The sequence below is a fragment of the Acipenser ruthenus genome, chromosome 20 (assembly GCF_902713425.1).
Source record: "Acipenser ruthenus chromosome 20, fAciRut3.2 maternal haplotype, whole genome shotgun sequence".
Taxonomy (NCBI): domain Eukaryota; kingdom Metazoa; phylum Chordata; class Actinopteri; order Acipenseriformes; family Acipenseridae; genus Acipenser; species Acipenser ruthenus.
This window is the reverse complement of record NC_081208.1, coordinates 3,601,330-3,627,615: the sequence shown is the minus strand read 5'-3', so window position 1 is coordinate 3,627,615 and position 26,286 is coordinate 3,601,330. Positions and strand designations below refer to the sequence as shown.

Below are 26,286 nucleotides of genomic sequence, written 5' to 3'. Positions count from 1 at the left end.
CTTCTTTGAAAGCTCTAACCTAAAATGTCTTCTTAACAGCAGGGGAATGTAGAAGATTTTTTTAAATTTAATACATAATTCAATAGGGGTCTGTAGAAAGCTGTGGAATTCAGAGATGAATAAGAGCCCTCAGGCTGGAGATGCATAAAAGAGGCTGACATGAATACAATGCTCAGATGAAATATATAAATAAAATACATGCACAAAACCTTTTGGGCAAATTGGAGGCATCTGGTACATTATGAGACAGCTAGCTGAGAAAATAACAGGGTGTGTAGAAACCATTCATTCCCCAGTGGTGTGCTGCTCTGTCGCTGTTATGTAACGGGGCATTCATTTACTACAATTAAACACACACACACACACATACGCTTTTCACTTTTGAATCGCCCGTTCAAAAAGGAGTCAAATGCTTGGTTGATTTATTGGTTCTGGAAAAAAAAGTCTTTATTTCTGTGAACATTTTAGAGCAATTAGTGATTGTATCGTCCCTGGGATGTCACAATGGGGATGTTCAAGGACCGGTGGTGGCACTGTTAGGGTTATTCAGCCCCTGCGTGCATGATTGTGGACCTACAGTTTGTCTTTTAGCAACATATCAAAAGCTCCACTTCAAATCCAATTAAGTTTAAATATGGTAAATTGTCTACCAGTACTCAGGCAGATGGGATACAAGTGTATATAAGTTTAACTGGTTTCTACATAACCCTACCCCTTTTCAGAGTCCTTAATATGCTGGATCCAGCCCCTGTTCAAGCTGCACAATTAAAAAGAATATATAAATGCAGTAGGTTTAAATTAGATGATATCTTTATTCCTGTAAAAAAAATAAACATAATTGGTCTAAGTGATACATCAGATTATCCACCATGAACGAGTGTGTGACTTATTCATACAGGCCTTTAATTCATGAGTGCTCAATCACAGACACCAATTACTGCATGTGTTGAGTTTCTACACCAGACCGGGTGTTATTAGTTTGTCGGTTTGTGATGGATTATGTTTTTAAAGGGACGATTTGCTTGCCTCGTTTTCTACATATGCTCCCCACGCAGCAGTGCAGAAATGCAATTAAGACAGAATGATCCTGACCACAACCACCCAGACCTGGCTAGAAGGTACTACTGAAACACAAGGAAACCGCCCAACTGTGAAACATGACTTTCCACTCCGTTACCTGCTGGATTGATTTCTCCAGTGCTGCACTTCACTCTTCATATACGATGCATTCATTCGCATCATCGCAAGGTAGAAAGCATTCTGAATGTCAAATGTTCACAAAGCTACTGTCCAGAACTGACACACTGGTTTGACAGTATGTTAGCCTTTTATTAGTCTTACACGACTGCTAAAAATAATCTTATGGAATGGGACTCCCATCGCATAGCAGTTGAATCCATTCCTGGTTTTACAATGAGTTTAAGAAGACATACCTGGGCTTGTTACCTATACACTGGGGCTAACAATCAAGCTTGTATTAAAACCTGGAATGGGTGAAACTGCTGTGCAATGGGAGTCTTATTTCCATACCTGAGAAGCATCTGAAGAGTGTTGTCAGCAGCGACTGGTGATGGGGCAGGAATCATAATACTGAAACGAATATCCAGCTTTGTTGCCTGATTCTAAAGCAGAATGGACATAAGCCTGAAGCACAGTCCCACCAGAAAACCCCACCAACTTTATTCCGTATTTTAATTTGCAAAGACAGTGATAAACAATTGCATATTGTTAATTACATCGTATGTTTCGCTAAATGACAGTGAAACAAAAAGAATAGACCAGCGTAGGCAAAACAAGAGTATGAATCAGGCACGTGTCTAAATTGTACTGCAAACATGAAAAATAAACACATATGTTTTAAAATCGTAGACCTAAATCATATTGTAACTTGTTATGTCTGATTTCAGTGATAAAACCTTAATTATGTTAATACTTTGGAGTGAGTTCCAAGTTCTATCGTTTTTTTCTTTCCCGTTTAACCGAGCGTTTTGTTATAGTCTTCACATCTTTTAAATCGTAGTATATACCGGTCCTCAGTTGTTCTGAAAGCAACATTAGTACCTTTGTAAGCACTGCGCTTTTTGTTTTCCGTCTGCATTTTCTGTCTACAGACGGCATCCGTAGATCGCGGGAAAGTTGAACAGGAATTAACACGGGGAAAAAACACCCTTGTTTACAAATCATTAAATATTAGTGCCTAAAATCTGAATCGTAATGGCAGACACAGAAGAACAGAGGAATTTTACTCAGACTCAGGTGAGAATTGAGAAATAACTTAAACGTAGGTCAATATTGTGTTATTTAATTACCTGAAATTAATGCTTGATGTACCATTCACTGCATTATCTACATTTACCCCTCAAATACATGCTTGTCAGTGTAATTATTATTATTATTATTTGGTTTGGAAAAGACCATTTGTAAAACCAAATTAACTTTAGCTGCAAGAAGGGTGTATCGCTGCATACGCATCCATTAACTTTTTTGTTTGTTTTTTACCGTATGAACAACGAAGCGAAGCAAAACCCTGACCATGTTAAAAATATAGACTAGATATGTTTCCTGTAAAATGCTACCCCTTTTTAAGTTCTGGTTTGCATCTTGAACTACAAGCTTCAAAATGAAAATATAGACTAGATATGTTTCCTGTAAAATGCTACCCCTTTTTAAGTTCTGGTTTGCATCTTGAACTACAAGCTTCAAAATGACATTACTGCTGCAAGCATGGTTCGCAATGGATACCCAGGGATTAAAATATAATTCATGCACCAATATCCTGATAGTCACTTTTAAAAAGTAAAAAAAAAAAAGTTATTGCACAATTATTTGTGTAATACTGCATAAAACCCTACAAATTATAATTTTTCTTTATTACAGTTGTTATTAAAGTCTAAAGGATATTGGTGTCATTTTTAAATGGATTACCCTGAAGATTAAACTATGGAAAAATGTACACAATAGAAAGCAAGGAATTATATTTTAGTGTTCATGGGACACAGGTGCTTTACCTTCACCTAAACAGTGTTTATTCACAGAGGCTGAAGGCTGCCGTCCACTACACTACTGGCCTCTTCTGCCAAGAAGTGGCAGAACACAAAGAGGTGGAGTTCAGCAAGCAAACCATAGCAGCCATTGCGGAAACTACATTTAGACAGTGTGGTGAGTTCGGTTTACCTCCTTGAATAAGAGAAGGCATTGGTCTTTACCTTCTCCTGATGTTTTACCAGACAGTCCTGATTATGACAGCTTTTACACACAGTACATGTTACTGATTAAGACAATGTGCAGGCTTTATTGTTATTTGGGATAGGAATATGGATCCCACGGCATACTGTAGCAGTTGATCTATTCCAGGTTTTACTGTGAGTTTTGTTAGCCGTGTGTAAAACCAACAAGCTCAGGTGGTGGTGATAAGTCATCAGTAACAAACTAAAGGTTTTTGTAGGTGTGGGTCTGACTCTGTCCTGATTGTGAATGGGAATTAGGGTGCTGTGTTAGCTCTCAATACGGAATGCAAATTTTGCATTTTAAACACAAGTTATTTACAGTAATCCACACTCAACATGTGAAGAGTAACACACAAAAGACTCCAGTGAAAGTATTGAGGTTCTAGAATCTCTCAATCAGAAATGGTGCGGTAAAAACTACAACTGCAATGTGCTAAATGTGTTAAATATGCAAGCATATTGTTTTTTTTTTAGTTATTAACTAGTCCATATAATAAAGAAGGCTACATTAATTAGGGGGAAGAAACTACCAATTTATAGGGGAGAAAATACATATTTTTATGTTGCTTAGTTTTTTAACAATCCACCTGGAAGACTTGAAATTTTAACATTTACATTAAACTATTTGGTGCTGGTGCTTCCATTCCATTTAATAACTAGTGTCATGCCTGCTTGTCAAAGGAAACAATAATGCTGGTATTAATTGGCTTGAAATGTATGAGTTTGCAAAGGAGGGTATATATTCATCAGCCATGTTGAACACATTGACACCAACGCACACAGGTGGCAAAGCGTAGAAAAGAAATACCAAGTCATTGCAGCCAAGCGTTTGTATAAAAATCATTTCAATGCAATCAGATTCACTTTGCATAAGAATGACCTGCTGAGGGCTTCTTTCAAACAGGCAACAGTTTCAGTCACAGTGATTTAAAAGCGTGAGTGAATATCATTTCTCAAACAAATCTGTGGAATGAGAATTATTCCCCCATTAGCGCCTCTTGTCCAAAACAGACTGAAACACCAAATTTGGTCAAAGCCCAACAAACAATGTGATGCTTTAAAACAGGGCTTTTGCAAATATTGAATATTAAGTAAGGACCTATTTAAAAAAAAAAAAAAATCCCTTTTTACATGCTTGGACAGATTGCAAATTTCTTGCGATTGTAAGCGACAATATAAATGTTAATGCTGACTTCAATCAGTATGTAAAATTATATGACAGATAAGCTAATGCAGAGGTTTTATTTCTCCGCTATCTCAAGGCCACATCTATTCTCAAAACTTACAAGAACAACAGTTCAACAAGTTTTCCTTCTGTTATTTGACATTGGGAACAACTGTAAAAAATACTTTTGAAAGCAAGTGATCACACTGTTTTATAAAGAAATATACATAAGGTATTAACCAGAGCATATAATTATAAGGCTACATAATGGACTGAGGATACTGACTTTAAAACATTACATTTGCTGTACACAATCTGAAGGCTTTAAATACTTTAAAGTTGTTTTTGGGCTTATTGTGATTACTAGGTACAGTAGTATGTTGCAACTATTTCTAAATGTTTGATAAAAACATTTATTTTACTTATTTTCCTGCTGGTTCATTATTTTTTTTCTTCTATTTAGAGATTTTTGCCAGAGACCTTGAAGCATTTGCAAGGTAAGAGCAAATCATATGCAAAACACTTTATTTTCCCTTGTTTCTGATTTTATATATATATATATATATATAACTGATTTTCACCAAATTTGCACAAAAACAAACACAGGAATTCTTTCAAGTGATATACAAGACTGCAGGTTTAATTTACTGTAGTACTGGTGCATTTTGACTTCATCTGCATCAATACATACACTCTTAATATCTGTGATTTTAGAGATTAGGCCATTTCCTGAGTCATTTTCTTCTGGTTTGTTTTGCATTCTGTGTTTCTGTTAATCTTGTGCCATGGTTTTAATTCAGGCATGCAAAGAGAACCACAGTAAATGCTGAAGATGTGAAACTCACTGCCAGGAGAAGCAACGCGTTGGTGAGATAACCTTTTCGATCATATCTTTTTTAGTAATGAAACAAAGCCATAATGCATCTTAATTTTCAGTCCATTTTTAGAAGGGTAAAAGTTGTGAAACAAGAATATGCACTGATTCTTTCCTCGCCTCTGTTCTTCAGCTACATTCACAATCGTTAATACTGGATTTGCTTTGCAGTTCAGTTTTATCACACAAAGGAGCGAGGAACTGGTTTCCAATAACCAAGAACAGAAGGAGAAAAGAAAGAAGGCTGGCGGGAAAGCGAAAAAAAAGAGTGATGCTCCATTGCAGTCTGGAATGGATGAAGACGAGGACTCCAACATGGCTTAAAACCTCTCTGCTAAAGCCCCATTGTCAATTCTGTACATCTATACAGTAATACCCAACACAATGGGTAGTGTCTGCATTATAACTATCATCAGCTATCGATGAGCCCAAATGTTCCAGCATTTATCTCATGTCATCTGCAGAGGGTAGCATTGACATTATAAACTGAAAATATAAAGATAACATAACATGTATTTGATAACATTAGGGTGATTGAAAGCAACCTTATTATTTCAAGATTCTAAGCTTGGTAGAGTGTCTTTGTGATAAAATGAGAGCTGAACACATAATCTGACATTTAACAAACATTTTGCTTATTAATTCATTAATGCAGACAGTACTGAGCATCTGTTTTCCCACGGACAAATATGTAATGTCAACTTCAGAACGAAAAGAAAGTTGGAATTACAGAATTGGAAAAATATTTGCACCGCACTTACCATATTGTAAATAATTGTTTTTCATTATGTATTTTTTGTTAATAAATGTAAAATATTATTTTTGCTTGATTTATGATTTTTATTTATAGCTGGTAAAAAAGGAAAATAGTTTTATACAGTAATTGCTCATCAGTGCTGACCCTATATTGTCTCCGTTAATGTGGGAAATATCCTTATTCTGCTTTACATTGCAAGGGCAGCTAATCAATAATGTAAGGTGAGAGTCTTTAGGAACTATAGTCAATAAACCTCAAGTTATTTAGGCAAATGCTTATAGTCATTTCAGCACAAATTGAAGAAGTTAGCACCTTTACTTTTCCTCACCATGAAATCTTACTGGATACAGAAGAACACCTCAGAAAAAATTACATGTAAAGAGACAGCATGACGTGTATATTAATGGTGCTGCACTTTAACATAACGGCTGCAAACTACTATGAATTCCAATGCATTAGCTACTATTTTGTTCCATGTATATCCATTATTCATTTTTGACTTTTTTTTTTAAATGATCTTCACTAGAAAAAAAAAAATTAAAACAAAACACTTGTTCAGATGTTAGTCCTATGCAATTCTATTGAACTATATTGAAATTCATATGAATGAGCAGCTATTATTTTAAAGTGCTACCATTGATTGCTTAGAGATGCGTTTCAGTTTTACTGGGACCTCACTGAATACGAAGATGAGTTACTGCTGCCCAAATCTTGTTCTGGATACCTGAGCATGTTATTTCAACAGTGGTCTTCCTCTTTGTGTGTGTTTCTTCAAGTTTTATCCAGAATGATTCTTATTCTCAGTGCAGACTGCCTGAGCAAAAAATAAAAACAATAATTGCTAAAGGTCATAATACTTTAATAAATTCTGTCTAAAGAACATTATAGATGTGGACAATGCAAACCAATAATCGTATTCTGATTCTAATTTTGGAACTAAACAGAAATTGACAAATAAAGTACGTCTGACCTTCCAGGAATGATGTAAATAATGAAAAGGAACAGTAAACAACAGTCATTAGATCACTTCCTTGTGGAAATGTAGCTTAATTGTAGTAATTAGCTAAAATAGCAGGGAGCAAATCATTTCTAGAAATTTCTTCCAGGACCCTCAAATGATCAGAGATTTGGGTGCTACTCAGTAACATCTCGGGACTAGTTGTTCAAATAACCTGGTATTGTATAAATTTAAATCAATACTGGCATAGAGTATATAACAAAACACCAGTCCTAATGATACGTTTTTATTTTTTTATAGCTGAATATTGCTAACCCATTAATAACATAACTGGTTGAATATTTTAGTTTTAAAATGTCACTACAAAAAAAAAAAAAATTAATAATCCCTATTGAACTACCTAAAGCATACTTTCATTGTCATGTATTACTGAAATACTAGAGTACACTAAGATATGCTAATATGGAAAATAGAAAGCGGCAAGCTATGCTGCTAAATGTATTTTAAATTTATATTCATCTAGGAGTTCATTCATTTCCTGGAATTGTGGTTAATGGCTAAAGGCATAATTTACCTAATTAACTGCTTCAGGGTGTGCGTCAGAGCCTTTTGTGGAATATAGTATAAAAAGGCTGGAAACTGCGACAAAGTACAAATCGCACATTTGCTGGAAGTTCACTGTGGCCAACATGCAACTGCTGTCAAGAGTATTTCCCCTGATTCTCGTAGCTTGGAGTGCGAGAGCAGCGATAGCCATGCCTGCTGAGGAGACGCTAGCACAGTATAACAATGGGGTGAGTAAATCATTGTGCAATCTGTAAATTGATACTTGCAGGAGATTGAGTTTATAAAATTATTTAAGTGTGGTGCCAAAATGAGGACAATAGGATACAATGGTCTCTCATCCAAACAAATGAAGGTTTCTAACATACTCTTAAACGTTCAGCTATACCTCTGTCTCTTTTAAGGCAAAGGCTATGGATCATGGTTAATTACTTAATGCTTAATTAACAACTTGGTTTAGACATTTGATCATTGCAAGTTTTAATATCGAAACATTATCAGCCATAAGGGCACAACAAATTATCCATATTAATATATATATATATATATATATATATATAGATATATTTGTTCCTTAGTTTTCATACAACAATAACCATTAAAGTTATTATTAAAATGCTATAGTTACAAATACATATCTGCTTCCCTTTTGTTTCATTGTTAAGGAACGTTTATTCTTTCAGGGTTTCGCTAAAGAAAGGAAAGACTTCATTTTGAAGATTTTATCCGAACTGTCAGATTTCAACATCTTGGGGAAAGAGATGGCAGCTCTGAACTCCGATCAGGTTAAAGAATCCCAGCTTGGTGAGAGATCAATCTTCAATCAATACCCGCCCAAAGAAAGGACTCCCTGCAAAAACTTCTTTTGGAAGACTTTCTCGACCTGTTAACATTGAACAACTAACAGTGTGTGAACAAGCGCATTTGTAAAATGTAATCTTTCTGAACGTTCCATGCATACATGTACTATGTAAAGAAAAAAGTAACATATATAAATCATATTAATGAAAATCAAAGCAGAAAAAAAGTGTTTTGTTTTTATCTGAACCCAGATGGATCTTGGTGGGATCTTTAAATTGGCCAGTCCCTGGTGTTATTACTGATAGAAATTACATTGCATATTAAAATCAGCAACAACAAACGTAAGAGATAAGAAGGGTATATCTTTTTCAAGAGGAACACCACAAAAACAGTTGGCTTAACAAATTGTGAAATAGCATTCCGTTTTAATAGGATCTCAGTGAACAAATGCAGAACACAATGATCCAAACATTAGCATGCACATTAAGTGGCCAAACTGTTTTAAGAACCAATTAATTAAAAAACAGCCTAATGTGGAATTTGAAATCGACAGCAGAAAGATATCAATGCAAGTTTAAAATACTGACGCGTCAGTCTGTTTAAGAAACTGGTGAAAATTCAAAACAGAATATTTAACTTGACAATCCAATATATTATGACATGACTGATTAGAGTTCATAGCAGAGCGCACTGCCATATAGACTTTGCTGTAAAATTCCAGGCAAAGATGAACTTACTGTTTAAAAGGCCTAACAGAATGAAAACTCACCCCGTAAGTCACATACTGGAATAGGTTCCTTATTTTTGTATTTGCATTAATGGTTATTCTATGAAAGAACATCAAAACATTCATAAATGTAAAAAAAAAAAAAAAAAAGAAAGAAAGAAAAAACAAACATGCCATTTAAAATGTGCCAATTACAGACACAGATTTAAATAGCAGCCTGTACTTTCTTTGGATTAAGTAAATTATTTCTGTTCCAGCAATTTAGGCACCATTAGTGATATGTAGTTAAAGCTTTTTCATTAGTACTGAAAGCATCTAGCTAATGACATTTCCACTTTAGTTAAAAAAAAAAAAAAAAGTATTGTTATTTGAAAATATTAAGTTCATTAAGTAGGTGCAGGGACTTTAATGTAAATATGGGCTGCTGTTACTGTCTGCTTACAAATAACCATAAAGCATGTCATTGTTAATAACGAGTAGGGGACATCAAAGAAAGTGAGCTTCACTAGATATAAAAATACCATATTTAACACGGGACTAAATCAGACCTGTGTTACATGGTAGTTGAACTTCCAGATAACGTACAACCACGTAACCTGCTACAATTTACTGCACTCCCAAGTGCTTTGTTTGAGGAAACAGCTAATAAAAGGATCAGCATTAGTAACCCAAGTTTTATTAATTTATTAACATTTTGCTCACCAGATTAACCCATTGGGACAACATGTCCCATTTACAAAGGGGTCCTAAACAGCAGGCATTCACTCAAAAGTACAGCCTATACATTAAATCAAATAAAAGTTTCTCAACCCTTTCAGTCTTCTGTACAATCATGCCCTCAAACTGAAGCAGCATGGCGATGAAACACAACATTTATATCAGCAGCACATTTGTAACTTCAAGACATTAGTTAGTTAGTGTTTTATGATCACAATTTAAAAAGGCCATGTTTTATTTTAAGATTTAGAAGAAAAGCACAAGGGGTCTGATCGCACAGCATTTACTTAATTATTTTTAATTCACACTAGAAAAATAAAAAGTGTCTCTGATATAGGCCAATTTGTAAAAAGAGTAGTGTTTAAAATTACAATTAAACTTTAAACAGATTTATACATACATCGCAGTACGTTTTTTCAAGAGAGCTGAATTCACTCATTGATCACAAAACACTTTAGCAAGAACACATTCCATGGATTTGCCACAATACAAAACCCATAGCCTTTATGATTTAAAAAAAAAGAAGTTATTAACAGATGTTTAAGTTACACAGGGAGTATGTTAGCCACAGTATGAAGTCTTTCACAGGAATCCTGTCAGTTTGCCTCCACCCTCCAACTAAATAGCTATACTTACCCCCTGTGTATAGCATTAAAAGATTTAATTTCATGAAGCCAGGCTTTTTTTTTTTTGCCCCCCAGTTCAGCTCTATGAATTGTCCGTTAGTTTGCGAAAGGAGAGCTCCCAAAGTCTGGTTAAGTGGAGGAAGCCTTATTTTAGAGGGAATGGGCTACTATCCACCATTAGCTAGTTTGGGACCACCAACAATCCTTGGGACTTGGGTCTTCAACGGCCTTCAGAAAAATGATGGTCTTCCTGGGTACAGATGTGAACCTGGGTCCATGATGGGACAGATCACTCCTTATCCAAGGTCCCTAAATGTGCGAATTAAATAAGTTTGCGTGTTTGGCTCAGGTAAAAAAGAAAGTTAAAATAAATTAAGACAATAAAACCTATTGTAATTAATTTTATTTAATAATTCCCTTCAAAATGACAAATCAAATAAAATGCATTCAAACACAAACACTTAACAAAAGCAACATTTGCCCCTTTGAGGAATTCTTACAGACTTTCATCCTCCTTGAGACGCACTGAGCTCACTTGGTTAATTCTGGCACACTTTAGCTGCACACCACAAGCTCCCCCAGTGTTCTCATCACAGCCTCCACCAGCATCAGATCACATTTCCACACTTACAGGTCAAAAAAGGAAAACAAAGCACACACCACACGGCATTCACATCAGATAATATAGCAAGAAAAGATACAAATATTCAGATCACTAAACACATTCCACTACATTTGTAACTACTTTTTCACTTGATCAGTTAAAAAAAAAAACAAAAAAAAAAACAAAAAAAAAAAACCCTAGAGTCTCTCTCAAGACAGTCAACGGACGTCCTCTGATGAAGTTAGAAACACTCGTACCTTCCTTGCAACTGCTGCTCCGTTCACACTCGCTCACCAAAGCCACAGGATTGAGCCATATCTCGTACAGTTCTTAAATGGCTTTATTTTAAATGCACAACCAGTTCTTTCCACACGTGCTTTTGCTCCGCTCGCTCACACCAGCCTCTCACTCGTGGCACCAACAATCCATCCCAATCAAAGTTCTTAAGCGTCTCAAAAGCTCTCCCGTTTTCACATCACAACCTTGCTTTACAGCGCAGATACGATTCCATGAAATAGGAGTAAAAATGCAACACCCACCGTCTAACACAGTTTATGCAGAGCGAAGCTGTGTTCTTTGATGACAAAGCATTTAGACATGGGAAGAAGGGTACTGATACCGAGATTGCTCGAACATTGCTGCCAGTGCAGAGCTTCCTCCAGGCATATTGGAAATTTGATGAACTGCAGAGAGATTTTAATGAAGGTGTTTTCTATAAAACTTTAGAAGAAAACTGCAAAAAAAACACTTAAATGAAGTCTGAAACCAGATTCTCACAATACAAGATACATGGAAAAAAAAATATATATATCAAGTGTGGGGAGGGGGGGTCTATTCATGCAATTTTTGAAATGAATATCTTTTTTTTTTTTTTTTTTACAATGCATGCAGAGAGAATCTGGTTTGCCACAATCTCAGTTTCACCAGGGAAAAACAAAACATTTTTAAACCACACATAGTGTTACCATCCTGGCAAACACTGACTCGCTTTCAACCACTCTGTACATTAATCTTTTGTAGATTTAGTCAAATGTACAAAACATTCAGGTTTTCTTTTACAAAAAGAAAGGCCAAAAAATAGTATGTCATTTAAATTACCTAGGACATATTAGAAATGATCTGGAAAATATCTTTCAAAATACTTACCATATAATCTAGAAACGTAAAGCCTTAAAAAAAAAAAAAAAGTTTTCTACATTCCCCACCCAGAGGATTTTGACTCCATACTTGAACCAAATCCTGAATTAAACCCACTGCTGCTTGTGCCAGAGTTTGATCCCGTCGCCCCCCATGCTAAACTTGAAGGGTTTGCTCCATAACTGCCGTTTCCAGAACCAAAACTCTGGGGTTGCTCCCTCTGAATATTGCCCTGTGCTGCTGGAGTACTAGCTGAGGCCCCAGACTGATTTTGCTGGCTGGCAAGCATGCCCATCATCCCCCAGCTGCTCTGCAAAGCTGCCTGAGCAGCAGCCATCATGGCTGGGTTAATACTAAAACCACCAAAATTCATTCCACTCCCCACATTACTGTTTGGACTGTTCCCCAACCCACCCCCACTCCCTCTGCCATTACCAAAGCCTGCTGCCTGGTTCCCAAACCCCGGGCTGTTCCCAAATCTCCCCCCTCTTTCGATCATTTGCCTACTATTATTGTGCTTAGGCTCAGCATTCGAGATGTGCACGCTGATTCCTTTAATTATCAGGTCCTCTCCACAAAGGGACTGGGCAACCTGAAAGAAAAAAAATAAATACAACAAGTTTAGTTTTTTACAAAGATAAATCTTGAACCTTTAAACGATATCCTATTAATTAAAAAAATATAGCTTACAGAAACAAGAAATGGGACTTATAGCAAGATGAAAAACAAAACAAACCTGGTCATCTGCAAAGGTGACGAAAGCAAAAGCTCGGAAGGGCTTGGGTATGAAGACATCTGTAACCTCGCCATACTGCATAAAGAACTGCCGAAGTTCTTCAGCACTCATGTCCTCAGTGCAGCGGCCAACAAACACTTTTCTGCATCTCAAGGGTTCATCAGGACTTTGCTGTTTACCCAAAACCAAAAAAAAGTCACATTTGTAAGTAAAGACAGCATTTCACAGTAGTGGATCGGTAAACGTTAGCCAAATCCGACATGGTATACAAGTTTAAAAACAATGAAATAAAGCTACAATCAACAAAAACAGTGGATGTTGAAACGGAATAGTCCAACAGTATCCTTTATAAAAAGAGTGGTAGCAGCAATATGACCCTTGTCAAGGCTTCCCTCTGTGTAGATTATGCACTGCGCTCTTAAAGAAAACAAGTTACCTTAGAATTAGGTAGTTTACAGTCACACCACCTTCCATCTATCATGTGCCGCTGTGACATCACTTTTCCTTGCGTTTCATAGTCTGTAAATCTTACAAAGCCAAAGCCCTTGGAATTGCCAGTTTTTAAATCCCTTTTAACCTGAGGAGACGGAGAGAGAATATAAAATTAAATACAAGACCACAACAGACTGGAAACAATAAAATAAATAAATACCAAGGGTGTTTGGGGGTGTTTGAAGCCATGTACAAATTCAGAAACCTCTGGTCAGAGCGCTCATATAATTTCACATTAAAACCTTAAGTATTTACCTGCACCATTATTACTTCTCCAAAGGTACTGAAGTATTCTTTCAGATCCTGTTCTGAAGTCTTCCAGGGCAGACCAAGAACAATTAAATCTGAGGTCTTCAGTTCTGCCCTCTTGATCTTCACTGCAGAAGAGGCATCAATTTCTTCCATTTTTCTTTTGTTATCTTAATTAAAAAAAACAAAAAAAAACACCATTATATTTTATATATATATATATAAACTCGAATTGGATAGTTTCAATTATCAACTAATTCTCTTTTTAGATCTCAAATATATTAATTGGGTAACATGTAAACATGAAATACAGTAACAAGTCAGACCTTCCCCCTTTTCCTACTACCTTTACATAAAACACATTGCCTAGGCTGCTCATTCCACTGCCAGTCTTGCCCAAGACAAAAATAGCACTTACTGTAGTGGGGTTTAACGATTTAAAAAACACTGAATGTCAAATACTCCAAGTTTAACTGCCCGTGTTCTCAGACTTAAAACTAATGGCTATACTATTACTACCTGACGGAGTGCCAGAGCATGAATCAGCAGGCCTAACACTATCTTTACTGAATTAAGAGCAACTGGGGGAAACCGATTAATATAAACACAGAAAGAATCATAAAAACGATCGTGTGGCTTGTTTACTTCATGGATACATTATGGGGATAGAGAAATACGTTAAAGATTGCACAGCTTACCCTTTGGATAGTTGACAACGTAGACCAGATTTCCCCAGCCGGTCTCCGGGGCTTGCAAAACTCCCTCCATCACACGGACCCCTCTCATACACTGGGAAACTGGGTTCCTGTATCTCAGACCGCAGGCACCGGGGAACTGCGCGGCTACCGTGGAAAGTAACACGGTGCCATCGTCCTCCGAGGGGATCTCCATCGGTTCCTCGTTCTCATCCTCCGCGACCCGGATATATAACTCTGCCATTTTCACCCTAAAATGCGCTACAACGTTCACTGCACAACAACCACAAGATCTAAACGATAAATGCAACAATCCGACGAACTTATAACGTTTTTTTTTTAAATTGAAAATAAAAATAATAATTATGCCCCTGATATCGAAAGGAGCTTTAAGCTAATACAACACAATTCGATGACAATTCGCTTTGTTTTAAAATTATCTAGCAACCATGTAGGCCCTGACCAACCACGCTTGCAATGAATGGTTTCTACAAAACCTATTGTTCTATGCCGCCATTTAAAGGACAAACAAGTGAAAAAACCCCGTCTCCTGGTTTGTCAGCTCTCGAGATACCGCAGTATGATGCCGTTTATTATCCTTTTCAATTGAAAAGAGCCCGTTTAATTGTGAAAACAAAATTCCACACAGTCCCCTGCCTCACTAATTCCTACCTGAACTTCGAAACAAAATGTCCGACTGGTGTCTTGGATCGTATTACCTCATCGCTTTGGAAGCTTCCATTAGTTCATAAAAGGGGGGGTAACAGTGCAAATTTTTCTGTAAACTAGACAATTTCTGCTTACTGAATTTTTATATTTAATAAATAATTCATAATACATGTTTTTCAATTATACGTGTTTAATATATATATATATATATATGTTTTTTTATAGACAACCTGGTGTTTCTATTAACTCATTTTAGTACATTCCTTAAATAACGCTGAATAAATATGTAACGTAACGTAATTACGTCATGAAACAAAACAGTTAAAATGCTGGAATGTTCTTTTAGGTAAAAAAAAAAACCAAAAACACAATGAATATGAACGAAATGTATCAAAAACTATATTTTAAATTACTGGAAACCGCGTTTTAATACAGTACCGCTTTTCCAAGATTAATATATTCTGACAATTAACAATAAGAAGTAGATAAAAAATGTATTTGAAAGGATAATGTACCATATGCGTATATTCATTTAAATGTACCTTTGTTGAAACACATTTATTTAATCACTTGTTGTCGGCTACGATTACAAATAGAAAGTGTTTACTTGTTTTGAATAATAAACCGACGCTTGGTGAACTGAAACTAGTAACCCCCGAAAACCCCTTTTCTTTCTTTCTCATGACTAGCTTTACTTGCTTTCTGTATTAATTACATTTGTATATTTCTTTGACGTTCAATCACAAAACAAGGACGTTGTTGTGTCGTTCTGTGTGACAATGCCACTTCTGTGTGATCTTTCTTTTCATATGCAAGTAAAGTTCAGAAGCACCGCCTCTTTTATTTTTTACAACCGCTTAAACAATTATTTGTTTATGATTTAAATAGTTGTATTTGTTAAACCCACTTGAAAATAGCAAATGTAAATTGGTTGGATGAATTGATACATAAAGTATGAAATATATATATATTGAATTTTTATCATGTGGCCACGGAGTACCTTTTTTAGTAGTACGTAATTCCATGCATTTATTTTCTACAATTTCATCTTTTTTGTTTTTGTGTAATTTTTTAAAATTATTATTATTTTTATTTTATTTTGTGTTATGGAAATATATCTTTAAAATCATAATTGTAAAAGATAATAGTTCATGCGCACATTTAGGTGTATCAGCATGCAAGCGGCAAACGGAACGAGTTTAGGTTAATTCCATGATTTTAGTCTGCGAAGGGTTATGGTTTGGCAATCAACAACAACCGGACTCAAATACATGCTAGATGCACACAAATGTGCCCCTATACTAGCCTGTTCACGTTCTTCCTTCCTCTCAAGTTTTCACAACAGCCGGTGATCCTCCTTCACCGGTACCTGCCTCACACCTCCACTTCCCTTCCTGATGTTTGAGATGTTTGCACACAAACACAGCTGACCAAGCCTGCTTATAAATACCATCAGAGTGCACAGGCAGGTAGTTAGAGAGTTGCACCCGAAGAGCAACCTACCAGAGTGAGAAATGATGTGTGCCGGCTTTACAGTTATCTAGTAAGTATTCTGATTCTGATCATCTGCGTGTTCAGTTTATAGGTCTTGTGTTACGGAACTCCTTTATTACTGGGAGATATACGTGTTAATAATGTCTGTATTATGCGGTGTTATTGAGGATCAGGAGCAATGAACTTGAATGGCAATGGATGGGTTAACATTTGTCTACCGTATGGAACACTATGATTGAGGTGTTGTAAGATTTAGATAGAAACGACTTTAAGTGTACTGTCAATGTTGTGCGGCACGTTTATTCCTCGATTTCATTCATAAATTCAGAGCAATTGCACCTTTGACTCAGTTAAAGTATGGCTATTAACCTTTTCTGAGACGGTTTTTCACTTGTTACTGCTTCCAGTAAATGGTGTTACATTGATAGATGTATTGCAGAGGAACCATATTTTGATATATTAATTTGATCATAAGAGCATGAATCAAATACCAGAAGACACTGGTAATCCATTGAATTGTATAGGTGCTACACCAGTACCAGTGTGATGCTGTATTATGAACACTATACAACACTGGTATTTCTTCTAAATACCTTCAACTGCCATTGCAGAGGTCTGCGAATCACTCAGACTTATGGATCAATTAACTTTTTTTTCCTCCTTAGTTTCTACCTCTTCTCCAGTTTCTGTGTACCTCTCGCAAGAGGCTTCCCCGTGAAAGATCAAAAAACAGACTGGTTCAGTCGCTCATCTCAAAACATTGCAGGTAAAAAATAAAAAGGTTCTTTTGCACAAAGTTCTCCTGGAGAACCTTTAGGAATTCTTGAAGCCCTGCTAAAAATAGGAAATACATAAGGATGATAAAAAGGTAACATACACTTTTAAATGTCTTACATGCAAGTCTCGCTTCAAAAAATATATATTTCCCCATTTTTGTCAGAGGAGGATGTTGAATGCTTCACAGAATACATGGAGCTGTGGTTACAACAGAGGAGAACAGAAGGCCTGAGCGAATGGATTTCAAGAGCTCTAAGAATTCCAGGTAAGAAATCCATTATTAACGATAGGGGGGGATCTGTATTCAACCTAGGTATATGTATAAATAGCAACAATATCCAATCAGTATTTATGGAGTTTGTGATTAGTACAAGTTTATGGAGTTGTATGGTGTTACTTTTGTTCTCCTGATTCACAGTGCTGCATTACTTAGGTAGTATTAATTCCCCCATCACTCGTTAATATAATTTTTTTTGTTTCCCTGTCCACAGTGAACCTGGCTTCTCTGGACAGATTAAACTCCCGACTAGCTCCTTGTGGTTACTCCCTCCACAGGGATCAAGACAGGAACTATATCTTCCGAGTCAAGTACAGTGGTTGCTTTGTACAACTCCAGGTATGACATGTAACTTATGTATTTATTTCCAATTGCTAAAACAATATGCATGCGTGTACAGTAAAAGTTAATGCAGGTGTTAGGACAGTGACCCCTTAGAACTAGTTTTCTGATCCGTTTGTACAGCAGTTACCATTCTTCATTTGTACAATAGTTAGCATAGTCAGACTTTGCGTTTACCCTTTGCAGAAATTATATCTGCTACTTCTCTTTTTATTCAGAAAGGCAATTATGTCCTGGATGTAAAATTGATAAAGAGACTGGGCGGATTTGGAACTCGGAATCAAATCTTTGTCATGAAATGCCCATTGGTTACAGTGCCCCCTGGTGGAGAGCATATTCACTGCAAGCCTGACTACATTCAAGTGAGTTAATACTTACATGTTCTGCATTAGCTTCAGAAGTAATAAATATAGATATCATGGTAAACAGTTTTATTACCTTTAATGTTGCTTTTATTTACATTCACATTCACCCTCGATTTGATTGGGATTTTAACTTAGAAAACAAGGTACAAAAGGCGTACAAATGCTTTAATTTTCAAAAAGTGAATCCATGCAGTATACTGTATATCTTTTTTTTTTTTTTTTTTAAAGTAGACACACAGAAGCTGTGAAAAATAAGGTTGTTTATATTATGTGTTGAAAACCAATTGGCTATTTCACGAGCTTCTCCGTATTATAATTTGGTCGATTAACTGGTTGTGAAACTACTATCTACTTAAAGAAAGAGATAACATTGATTAGCTTTGATGAATATTGTAAGTGTACTTGTACGTCCTCAAGTTTAAAGTCATGGCCTTGTTTTGTTTTCACAGGTAACCAGACCACTTCCTCAAGACAACTGGGACAATAAGGTACAAGATGTTACCGGCAGCTAAAGTCTGTTAGACATTTCCTACAGGATTTAAAAAACGCATTCACTTTTAATTTACCAGGATATAACATACTATACACAACTGTGATGTGGACGACAGGGTAGCAATGGAGGTGTTCACCCTTGTACCTTAATTAGAGGAAAGTGACAGGTGCTGTAGATTAGAAAAGTCAGTAATAAGGTGGAATTTGTGGAGAAACAGGAGATGTCTGTGTCGTCCCCAGCTTCCCTGGTCTCTGTCTCTGAGGGGACAGCTGGTAGCAGCAGTTGAGGACGCCAGTTTAATTCGGCTCACCGTGGATACCAAGGGTCCGAATATCACAGTACAAGGCACCAGAGGAGGCATTCTCAGCACGACCGAGGTACGCCGTGGCACGTGTACATTTCCACTGACATTAAAGGGATGCTTAATGCCAGTCACGTTTTAATGGGAAGCTCTTGAATGCCGTGGTCTTTTTTTGCGTGTGTGAATTGCATAACCATGCACTGCTATCTAGTGTTGTAAGAGCAGATTTATCGAGAAGTGGGATTCTGATGAAGCTGTGATACAGGTGTTTGTTAGGAGAGGTTACCCTACACATTGTGGCTGTAGGTCACGATTTCATAAAGGTGTTTTTCAAAGCGTTAGCAGGGTACGTGCTTTGTGTATTAACAGATGGATTTTATTACAGGTAATGGGGAAAACAATCGACATTCTGCCACTCTGGATAGTGAGTGGGTATTATGCATATAGCATGGAAGCCAGCTGTCCTCTGGGTATGCATTATTCAAATCAGGAATACATTAACCATAGTGTACCTTTCTAAGGGCTAAAGCACAAAGTAAAACATCATTTAAAAATATATAAATATTCATTACATTCTATTGTATTCCACAGTTTCCTCACTCCCGAGCAACGAGACAGTATTCCACATCCTAAAACGGAGAATGGGATTAATCAAGAGAGGGGGGTATGACAATGAGATCCTTACTGTAAAAAACATTGCGGTAAAGCAGACCGCCAGCTACTCTGTGATTGAAGACCACGACTTTGTCCAAGTTACCATCCCCACAGCTGAGATCCTTCAAGCAAAGGTGTGACTCCTTCCCTACACTTCTCACTAGGGTTAACAGCATTTATACATGAATCCAATGCCAGCGTGCCTCTGATTGCTGTTATGTTTTAGAAATGTGAAGATCTACTTGGGAACTTATACGTGCAGCCATTCTATAAAGTGGACGTGATTCTGACCTTCAAAGAAATGCCCTACAAAGTCTACTGGAGCATGGAAAACCAGTTCCCATGCACTGGTAAGTAATGACAACTAGAACTCGTGGACATTTTGTTATTCTTATGTTTGGCCACCTGGTGGCACTGATTTGCTAAATAAAAAAAACAAAACATACCAGGCATCAATGACTGTATAAGCAATGTACAGTGCTGGCTTTAGTCCACTGGCCACTGTCTAATTGGATGAAATGTGACTATGTGTGATAACTAGCTGCATTATCATATAAGTTGCTGTCTTGAAGGAAAGCAATTTACTGAATGGTCCTAATAAGCCTATGGAATTGCATTCATTTTATAGTGAAACATACCGGTATTTAAAAAAAATAACAATCCACTAAGTCCACATCTAAAAGCATAAAAACCATCTAATTTTACAATCAAGTGTTTTGCTAAAAGCTAAGGATAATCAAGTAGTTTCTGTATGGTGTGTTAGTGTCCCGTTCCCAGTTTCAGTTTTACACCAGGTGATATTTCAATCTCGGGCTTTTAAGCAAAGCCCTTTTAAAATATAGACTAGTTACTATAATTGCAGTATGGATGCATAGTTCTGACACCATACAGTCGTAATTAACAGCAGTTAATTACACAGGATGTATCAATCCAAAATATTTAAATGAATGTAGTTTATAACTGTTGCTCGACGCTCTTGTGGTTTTTAATGCCACAGAAGCCCTCGATGGAATTATTCTTTTATAATTCACCACATCCCATCTTATGTCATTTTAGAACTGTGAGAGGCGCTACATCTTTAAATGCATTCCATATACATTCATTTACCACATGTTCGCTTTGTGCTTCACATTCGAATCACCCCCCAAATATTTTATTGCTAAATTCATATACACACCAGACAGCATCTGAGATAGATTTTCAATATGTTGCTAGCTTGTGCAACAAAATGACAAAATGACTAAATGTATTGGTCTCCACCACACCCTGAGAACGTAGCGGCTATTGATTTCCTGTTACTCATTTGACTTGCCCAAAGAATTAATTGAAGCTGGGTGCAATTAAGCAATATAATGATACAAATATTTACTTTCCTGTGGAATTAATTTATATTTGCTACAAGGAATTATTGTCTCGCCCTTGGGAACTCAGGGCGATGCAATTTTCAGTTAACTATAACCTCTGCTTCACCTCAGAACTAGTCAATATTTATACTAAATCAAATCAATATTATACATAAAATGTTACATTAAAGGTTTATACTACAAAAAAATCTTTTTACACTCTATTTTATACTCTGAGGACTGCAGGCAAAACCTAAAAGCTGAAAATGGATTATTAGTAGAATGGATTTGCACATATTGCATATATTGAAGGGGGTTTAAAATACATTTATATAACTTTTTTGGATTTCAAATGCATGTTTGAAAAATAAAATAACACAAAACGATACCACACAGAAAATAAAAAGAGAAAATAAACCTAGACGAAATCTATCATTTGTTAGATATGTTTTTGATGTTCTATCATTGGGGTAAGACAATAGGACTAGACAGACTGTCATTTGTTCAGTAAAAAAACACCTGTATTCTGTGTTTTCCCATACTGTAATATCAACAGTGCTTCAAAGCCTATCCTTGACATCAACAAAATCGCCCGACCCTGCGTATTCAACAGAAGACCTCTCCACTTCCCCAGACATATCTCCTCCGCTTATTAAACAGTCTTTGGCACCATCAACAGCCTCAGGGATATCAACTGGCAGTGAGTACACTTCAGATGCTGGTCAAACCAGAGAGCCATCACTGTCTGCCTCATCAGTGGGCACACCATCGCCACAGACATCCATGCCTGCTGACCACGGGTACAAAGAAAGCACTGCGAGCACTCCATACGAGAGGACAGCTTTGAGGTTCCCATCTGCGATCACCCAGGAGCCTCTTGACCAATCAGATCATGGGAATAGTAAAGCCACTGAGCATTTAATATCAAAAGAGGAGACACGATCTGAGCCAACTGAGAAAGACACCATTTTACCAACAGAACTAAATATAACAGTGCCTTCTGAAGCCAGCCTTTCATACCCTTTGTCTGCAGGAGCCGATGCACAGATGTCAATGCCAGTTCTTGACTACAGACAACCTTTTACAGAGCTGACTCCTGCTGCACTCCCTACAAGCACACACATTCCAGTTCAGTCTGAGGGTAGGGAACATGTCATGGTAGCTTCCAGCACAAATCCTCTGGCATTAATAACTGAAGGGATTGAGGCTACTGCTAAAGCAGCGACTCCTGTGAAGACAAGCACGGGGCAAGCAACGGAAGACGAGAGTGATGTAACACATGGGAACAGATTGTTGGGGGTGCATAGTGCAGGCCCGCCTGGAGCTGCTGAGGAAGCATTCACTTCTGTAGTGGAAGGAGATACAACTCGAGGAGAAACCAAAGGAACTGCACACACAACCAGGGGCCGCACAGGACAATCTGACACTTCTGAGGCAGCTGCAGAGCTTCAGAGATTCTCAAAGGGGACAGCAGCAAAACCTATTGGAGGACTAATGGGAACATCGGGGACTTCTCACAATGAACCAAGCAGTCCCATTCTGTCCCTGGCATCCGCTTCTTCGAGTGCAGTGGAAGTAAACATGCTATCTGCGACGTCTGCCACTGAAAAGGCTGGAGCACCTGCAAAGCAATCATCCACGAGCACAAGTGTAGAAGACAGCGCTGACAGCGAGCAGACCCACAGCACCGCATCTCCAACGGGATCCCCCTCAGGGCTGATATTATCAGCAGGAACCACAGCGGACAGTTTAGTAAAAATGTCTGAATTCAACACATCTCCAAACAAGACGACTTCAGACTCAATAATGCCCACCGTGGAGAAAGCGTTTATGGGTGTCATTCCAATCACGCAGGAGAATGACATCAGTGTAGCAGAAAGCTTGCATCCTGCGCAAAACAGTACAGCCAGTCCTGCCAGTTCCACAGAGGACGCCATTACGAAAACAGCAGGAAATTTATATGAACTTGCAAATGCTGGGACGCCATCAGCTCCATTCCTTGTTAACACTTTCCAGCAATCAAAAAAAGGGCTGCCAACATCTGGCATGGTGACACCTTCACCTGCCATACCTGTGAATCCAGTTGTTCGTGTCTCTCAATTAACTGCTAAAACCTCACTGACAACACCAGCTTATGAAACCAGTCACAGATCCTGTTTTTCCCAGGTTACAACACAGCGGCTTCCTTTAGTATCAAGTATCTCTGTGTTTGCTGGTTCTCCCAGTAACATATTGTCATCAGACTTGCCAGCTCAGGGAAAGATATCTTCCACAGTAACTACTGCAGGCCCCAATCCTCTTTCCAGTGCATCAGCAACAACAGGTGCAGCAGCATTTACAGCAGCAAATACAGAGGACACATTGCCAGCATTGTTGAGGGGGGCAGCTGACAAGTCAGAGCCTATGACAAGTAATGCTGCTGTAACTAATAAAGAGAATCAGGTTGATACAAGCCACAGAGCAGCAACTGCAGGCATGGGGACAGCTTTATTAGATCAAGAAATATCAGGAATTACTCTTCAGTCCAAGCCTGTGCCATCTGGCTCAAGTACAACATTGAAAGGAGAAGCCACAAAATCTGGCTCGGAAGAAGCACAGGTGTTATTTTGAGCTGTGTCTGTCATCGCTGGTACGGCTTTCCACTGGAGCGCAGCAGATGTTCAAAGAATGGAAAATCTACAGGCGGAGCCCCAGACAGTGACCAGTTATTGTGTTTTTTATTGGCTTAACCAGTTTCTTATGGGACATAACCCAGTGTTACCTGGTGGCCGAATGTTGTCATCATCCCACGTCGAACTGAAACCACTTACCAAAAGCTGTGCGTATCATTGAATTGTTTCTCCTGGGCCAAACGGCACAGAATAACTGTGTGTTTATCAGCGAGACCTCATACTACAGAGGTCTCTTTGGAAATCAGTGGTGCCACACAATTCATGTCTCCTCAAGTGAATTCCTAACGAGTCTATCACTAGATAAGATCAACTGCAGTTAGGAGCACATGAGGCTGTAGTGACACTGACTTGACATTATAAACTAGCAGGTTTTATCCGTTGATAGTTACTCTGACACTAGCTAATAACACCACTGCCTGAAGTTTTACAGATCATGCAAATGAGAGAATCAATACACTAGTCCTCTTTAAAAAAAACTGTTAGACGTGTACACAAAAAACAACAACTGGCTTATATTTATTGTAGTTTGATTTGTTTATTATTATTACTATTACATTCACTGCTAATGGGATTATACATTGTATCATACCTCATTAAATTGAAATGTAACATGTGTTTTTATTATTGTAATAAAAACCAAACAAATCTAATAAAATAATAAAACATGTGCAAGTATATTTAATTGATTTTTTAGGGCTAAAGTTCTCAATCTTTAGTGTTAATAATTAGCATCACCTATTATGTTTTGTATTCAACGCCCATTGAATCAACATGCAGTTCCAATGTACAATACAAAGCAGGCCAGTTGGAATTCAAGTGGGGTGTGGTTTAACAGTAGATTCTGAAGGAAATGGGTCCATATCCTCTTCTGTCACAAGTAGGGGAAGGGAAGGTTTGATCTGAAGCAGAGCCAGCTTCATTTTTAACGGGTTCACCTTTGCGTAACACATATTGAAACTGGACACACAACACCTTTGTAAAGGCCGTTCTATCACTATGTGTATTCTATTCAATTGTCTCAATAAATCCAGTAAAATTGTTCATGACTTTGAGTTACATACATGCAGTGTTTTGAGTTACAGTACAGGTGTGGTTTGTAATAAATGACCATGTTGCATGGATACTTATGCGCATGTTATATCAGTTTTAAAAAGGATTCTTAAGGATTATGTACAGGGCCTGTACACTACACAGAGAGAAAACAAACCTGTGCAGTCCTACCGCAACACAGGCAGGGGGTGGAAGGAGGTTCATACAGTTGCTAATAATAATAATAATAATAATAATAATAATAATAATAATAATAATAATAATACGAATTCCTCAGATAACCAATGAGAAGTCTCTTCACACTCGATAACCCACTGGGATATTAATCCTGTTCCTCAAGTTCAATCATGCTTGTTGTACTGTGGATTCTCTCTACTGTGCTGTGTTGTGCCTTTAACAGTGCCTTTCCAAACCCTCCCTGTGGTAATGATAGCTTCACAGTAGATTGAACTTGTTTTTATATGATTCAAAGTGTGTTGTGTTCAGGGGGGAGGCTGACGAATGGATGGGCTGCACAATCACTCTCCCAGGCTACTGTTTCACTGCTAACGCGCAGGGCAACGGGTGACGTGAGTAACAGTTATTTCTTTCCTTATTCATATTTTGGTGAACTAACAACGATATCTGCAATGTAAAAATGACCTGTTATGACCCAACCTATAATATAAATAAAATATAACATTACAATTGAAATATAGTTCTTCTTTTGTTGTTTTTTTTAGAATCAAATATAAAGGTGAAAGTTTAGATTATTATTATTATTATTATTATTATTTTTTTAAGTCTGGATTGCTGTAATATAGATTTATGACAGATGAGGGCGCTGTTGCCTGCATTTCTTGAATACCTCAGCATGGTCCTTCCAGGCCTACAGATTGTGTAAATAAACCATTACTATTTACAGGTACCATAATATATACAGTATTTTATTAGGAACTGGTTTTTGCAATGCCTCTGGAGAAATGAATAATTCAATGATTATGATTCTGCTTAGGTTCAACATTATCCTGTATTACTGTATTTATATTTGCATAGTGTATATAAACAGTTCCAGTGTTAAATCTCATGTAGAAATCTATCTTTTCAGATCCAGTGACGGAACGCCTGGGCGAGTCACATTGTTCCAAATTCCGTCCCTTTGATAAGCAGATGCTGGAACTAGATACAGTGTGAGTAATTCTCCTCGTTGAATTGTTTAATTTAGGTTTAAACTTCCTTTTCTGTACACAGTTCGTGTTACACAATCAGAACACCGTTTGGAAGCGTCTCTGTTATTCAGCCTTCCTCACTGGAATAAACATTCCAGGAGTATCCTCAGTATTTACTGTTAGGGGTAGAATGAGTCCTCGCATGGCACTGAATTGTGATACTTTATTTCCATGAAATATCATATCCTACTAAAGGTATGTATCGTTTGTATCACGATACAAGAACAAAAGCATAGCAAGGCTCATTGCAGTTCTCCAACTGGATCTCGAATGAAGAATAAAAACCCTCCCAATCTTATTAAATTATTATTA

At 37.3% G+C, this 26,286-nt stretch overlaps 3 protein-coding genes across 7 annotated transcripts; 2 read left to right on the top strand and 1 right to left on the bottom strand.

The window, feature by feature from the left end:
- Positions 1-2,061: 2,061 nt before the first annotated feature.
- Positions 2,062-6,085, top strand: LOC117425535 (centromere protein S-like). The gene is made up of 5 exons (XM_034042519.3): positions 2,062-2,256; positions 3,036-3,159; positions 4,856-4,889; positions 5,193-5,259; positions 5,438-6,085. Exons 1-5 carry the CDS (start codon positions 2,215-2,217, stop codon positions 5,588-5,590), a joined length of 420 nt encoding a protein of 139 aa, XP_033898410.1. The 5' UTR covers positions 2,062-2,214; the 3' UTR covers positions 5,591-6,085.
- Positions 6,086-9,733: 3,648 nt separating this feature from the next.
- On the bottom strand, positions 9,734-15,037 carry LOC117432111 (TAR DNA-binding protein 43-like). 4 transcript variants are annotated; one of them, XR_004548749.3, is made up of 7 exons: positions 14,333-15,035; positions 13,641-13,804; positions 13,330-13,470; positions 12,894-13,064; positions 12,593-12,749; positions 11,560-11,703; positions 9,734-10,725 (listed from the first exon to the last, which is right to left on the bottom strand). XR_004548749.3 is itself a non-coding variant. In XM_034053600.3 (6 exons), the coding sequence occupies exons 1-6, from the start codon at positions 14,571-14,573 to the stop codon at positions 11,612-11,614; spliced, it is 966 nt and encodes a 321-aa protein (XP_033909491.1). In that variant the 5' UTR covers positions 14,574-15,035; the 3' UTR covers positions 10,805-11,611. The 4 variants fall into 4 exon arrangements, 2 of the variants coding, with proteins under 2 accessions (XP_033909491.1, XP_033909490.1); XR_004548750.3 differs by having other exon boundaries at positions 12,665-12,749; positions 14,333-15,034; XM_034053600.3 differs by lacking the exon at positions 9,734-10,725 and having other exon boundaries at positions 10,805-11,703.
- A 42-nt stretch (positions 15,038-15,079) lies between these two features.
- On the top strand, positions 15,080-26,078 carry c20h1orf127 (chromosome 20 C1orf127 homolog). 2 transcript variants are annotated; one of them, XM_058993191.1, is made up of 11 exons: positions 15,080-16,541; positions 17,158-17,258; positions 17,433-17,534; positions 17,761-17,885; positions 18,107-18,250; positions 18,703-18,741; positions 18,986-19,123; positions 19,433-19,517; positions 19,639-19,835; positions 19,928-20,051; positions 25,854-26,078. In XM_058993191.1, exons 1-11 carry the CDS (start codon positions 16,513-16,515, stop codon positions 25,937-25,939), a joined length of 1,170 nt encoding a protein of 389 aa, XP_058849174.1. In that variant the 5' UTR covers positions 15,080-16,512; the 3' UTR covers positions 25,940-26,078. The 2 variants fall into 2 exon arrangements, with proteins under 2 accessions (XP_058849174.1, XP_034760855.2); XM_034904964.2 differs by lacking the exon at positions 25,854-26,078 and adding an exon at positions 21,601-24,471.
- The last annotated feature ends 208 nt before the right edge of the window (positions 26,079-26,286 follow it).

Excerpts from the sequence above, each read along its gene's own strand:
- LOC117425535 (XM_034042519.3), top strand. The coding sequence starts at position 2,215 with ATGGCAGACACAGAAGAACAGAGGAATTTTACTCAGACTCAG. Across the intron at positions 4,890-5,192 it reads GACCTTGAAGCATTTGCAAG|GCATGCAAAGAGAACCACAG; the intron begins GTAAGAGCAAAT and ends GTTTTAATTCAG. Across the intron at positions 5,260-5,437 it reads CCAGGAGAAGCAACGCGTTG|TTCAGTTTTATCACACAAAG; the intron begins GTGAGATAACCT and ends TTTGCTTTGCAG.
- LOC117432111 (XM_034053599.3), bottom strand. The coding sequence starts at position 14,573 with ATGGCAGAGTTATATATCCGGGTCGCGGAGGATGAGAACGAGGAACCG. Across the intron at positions 13,805-14,332 it reads CGTTGTCAACTATCCAAAGG|ATAACAAAAGAAAAATGGAA; the intron begins GTAAGCTGTGCA and ends TTTTTAATTAAG. Across the intron at positions 13,471-13,640 it reads GAGAAGTAATAATGGTGCAG|GTTAAAAGGGATTTAAAAAC; the intron begins GTAAATACTTAA and ends CCGTCTCCTCAG.
- c20h1orf127 (XM_034904964.2), top strand. The coding sequence starts at position 16,513 with ATGATGTGTGCCGGCTTTACAGTTATCTA. Across the intron at positions 18,742-18,985 it reads AAGACAACTGGGACAATAAG|CTTCCCTGGTCTCTGTCTCT; the intron begins GTACAAGATGTT and ends TGTCGTCCCCAG. Across the intron at positions 19,836-19,927 it reads CTGAGATCCTTCAAGCAAAG|AAATGTGAAGATCTACTTGG; the intron begins GTGTGACTCCTT and ends GTTATGTTTTAG.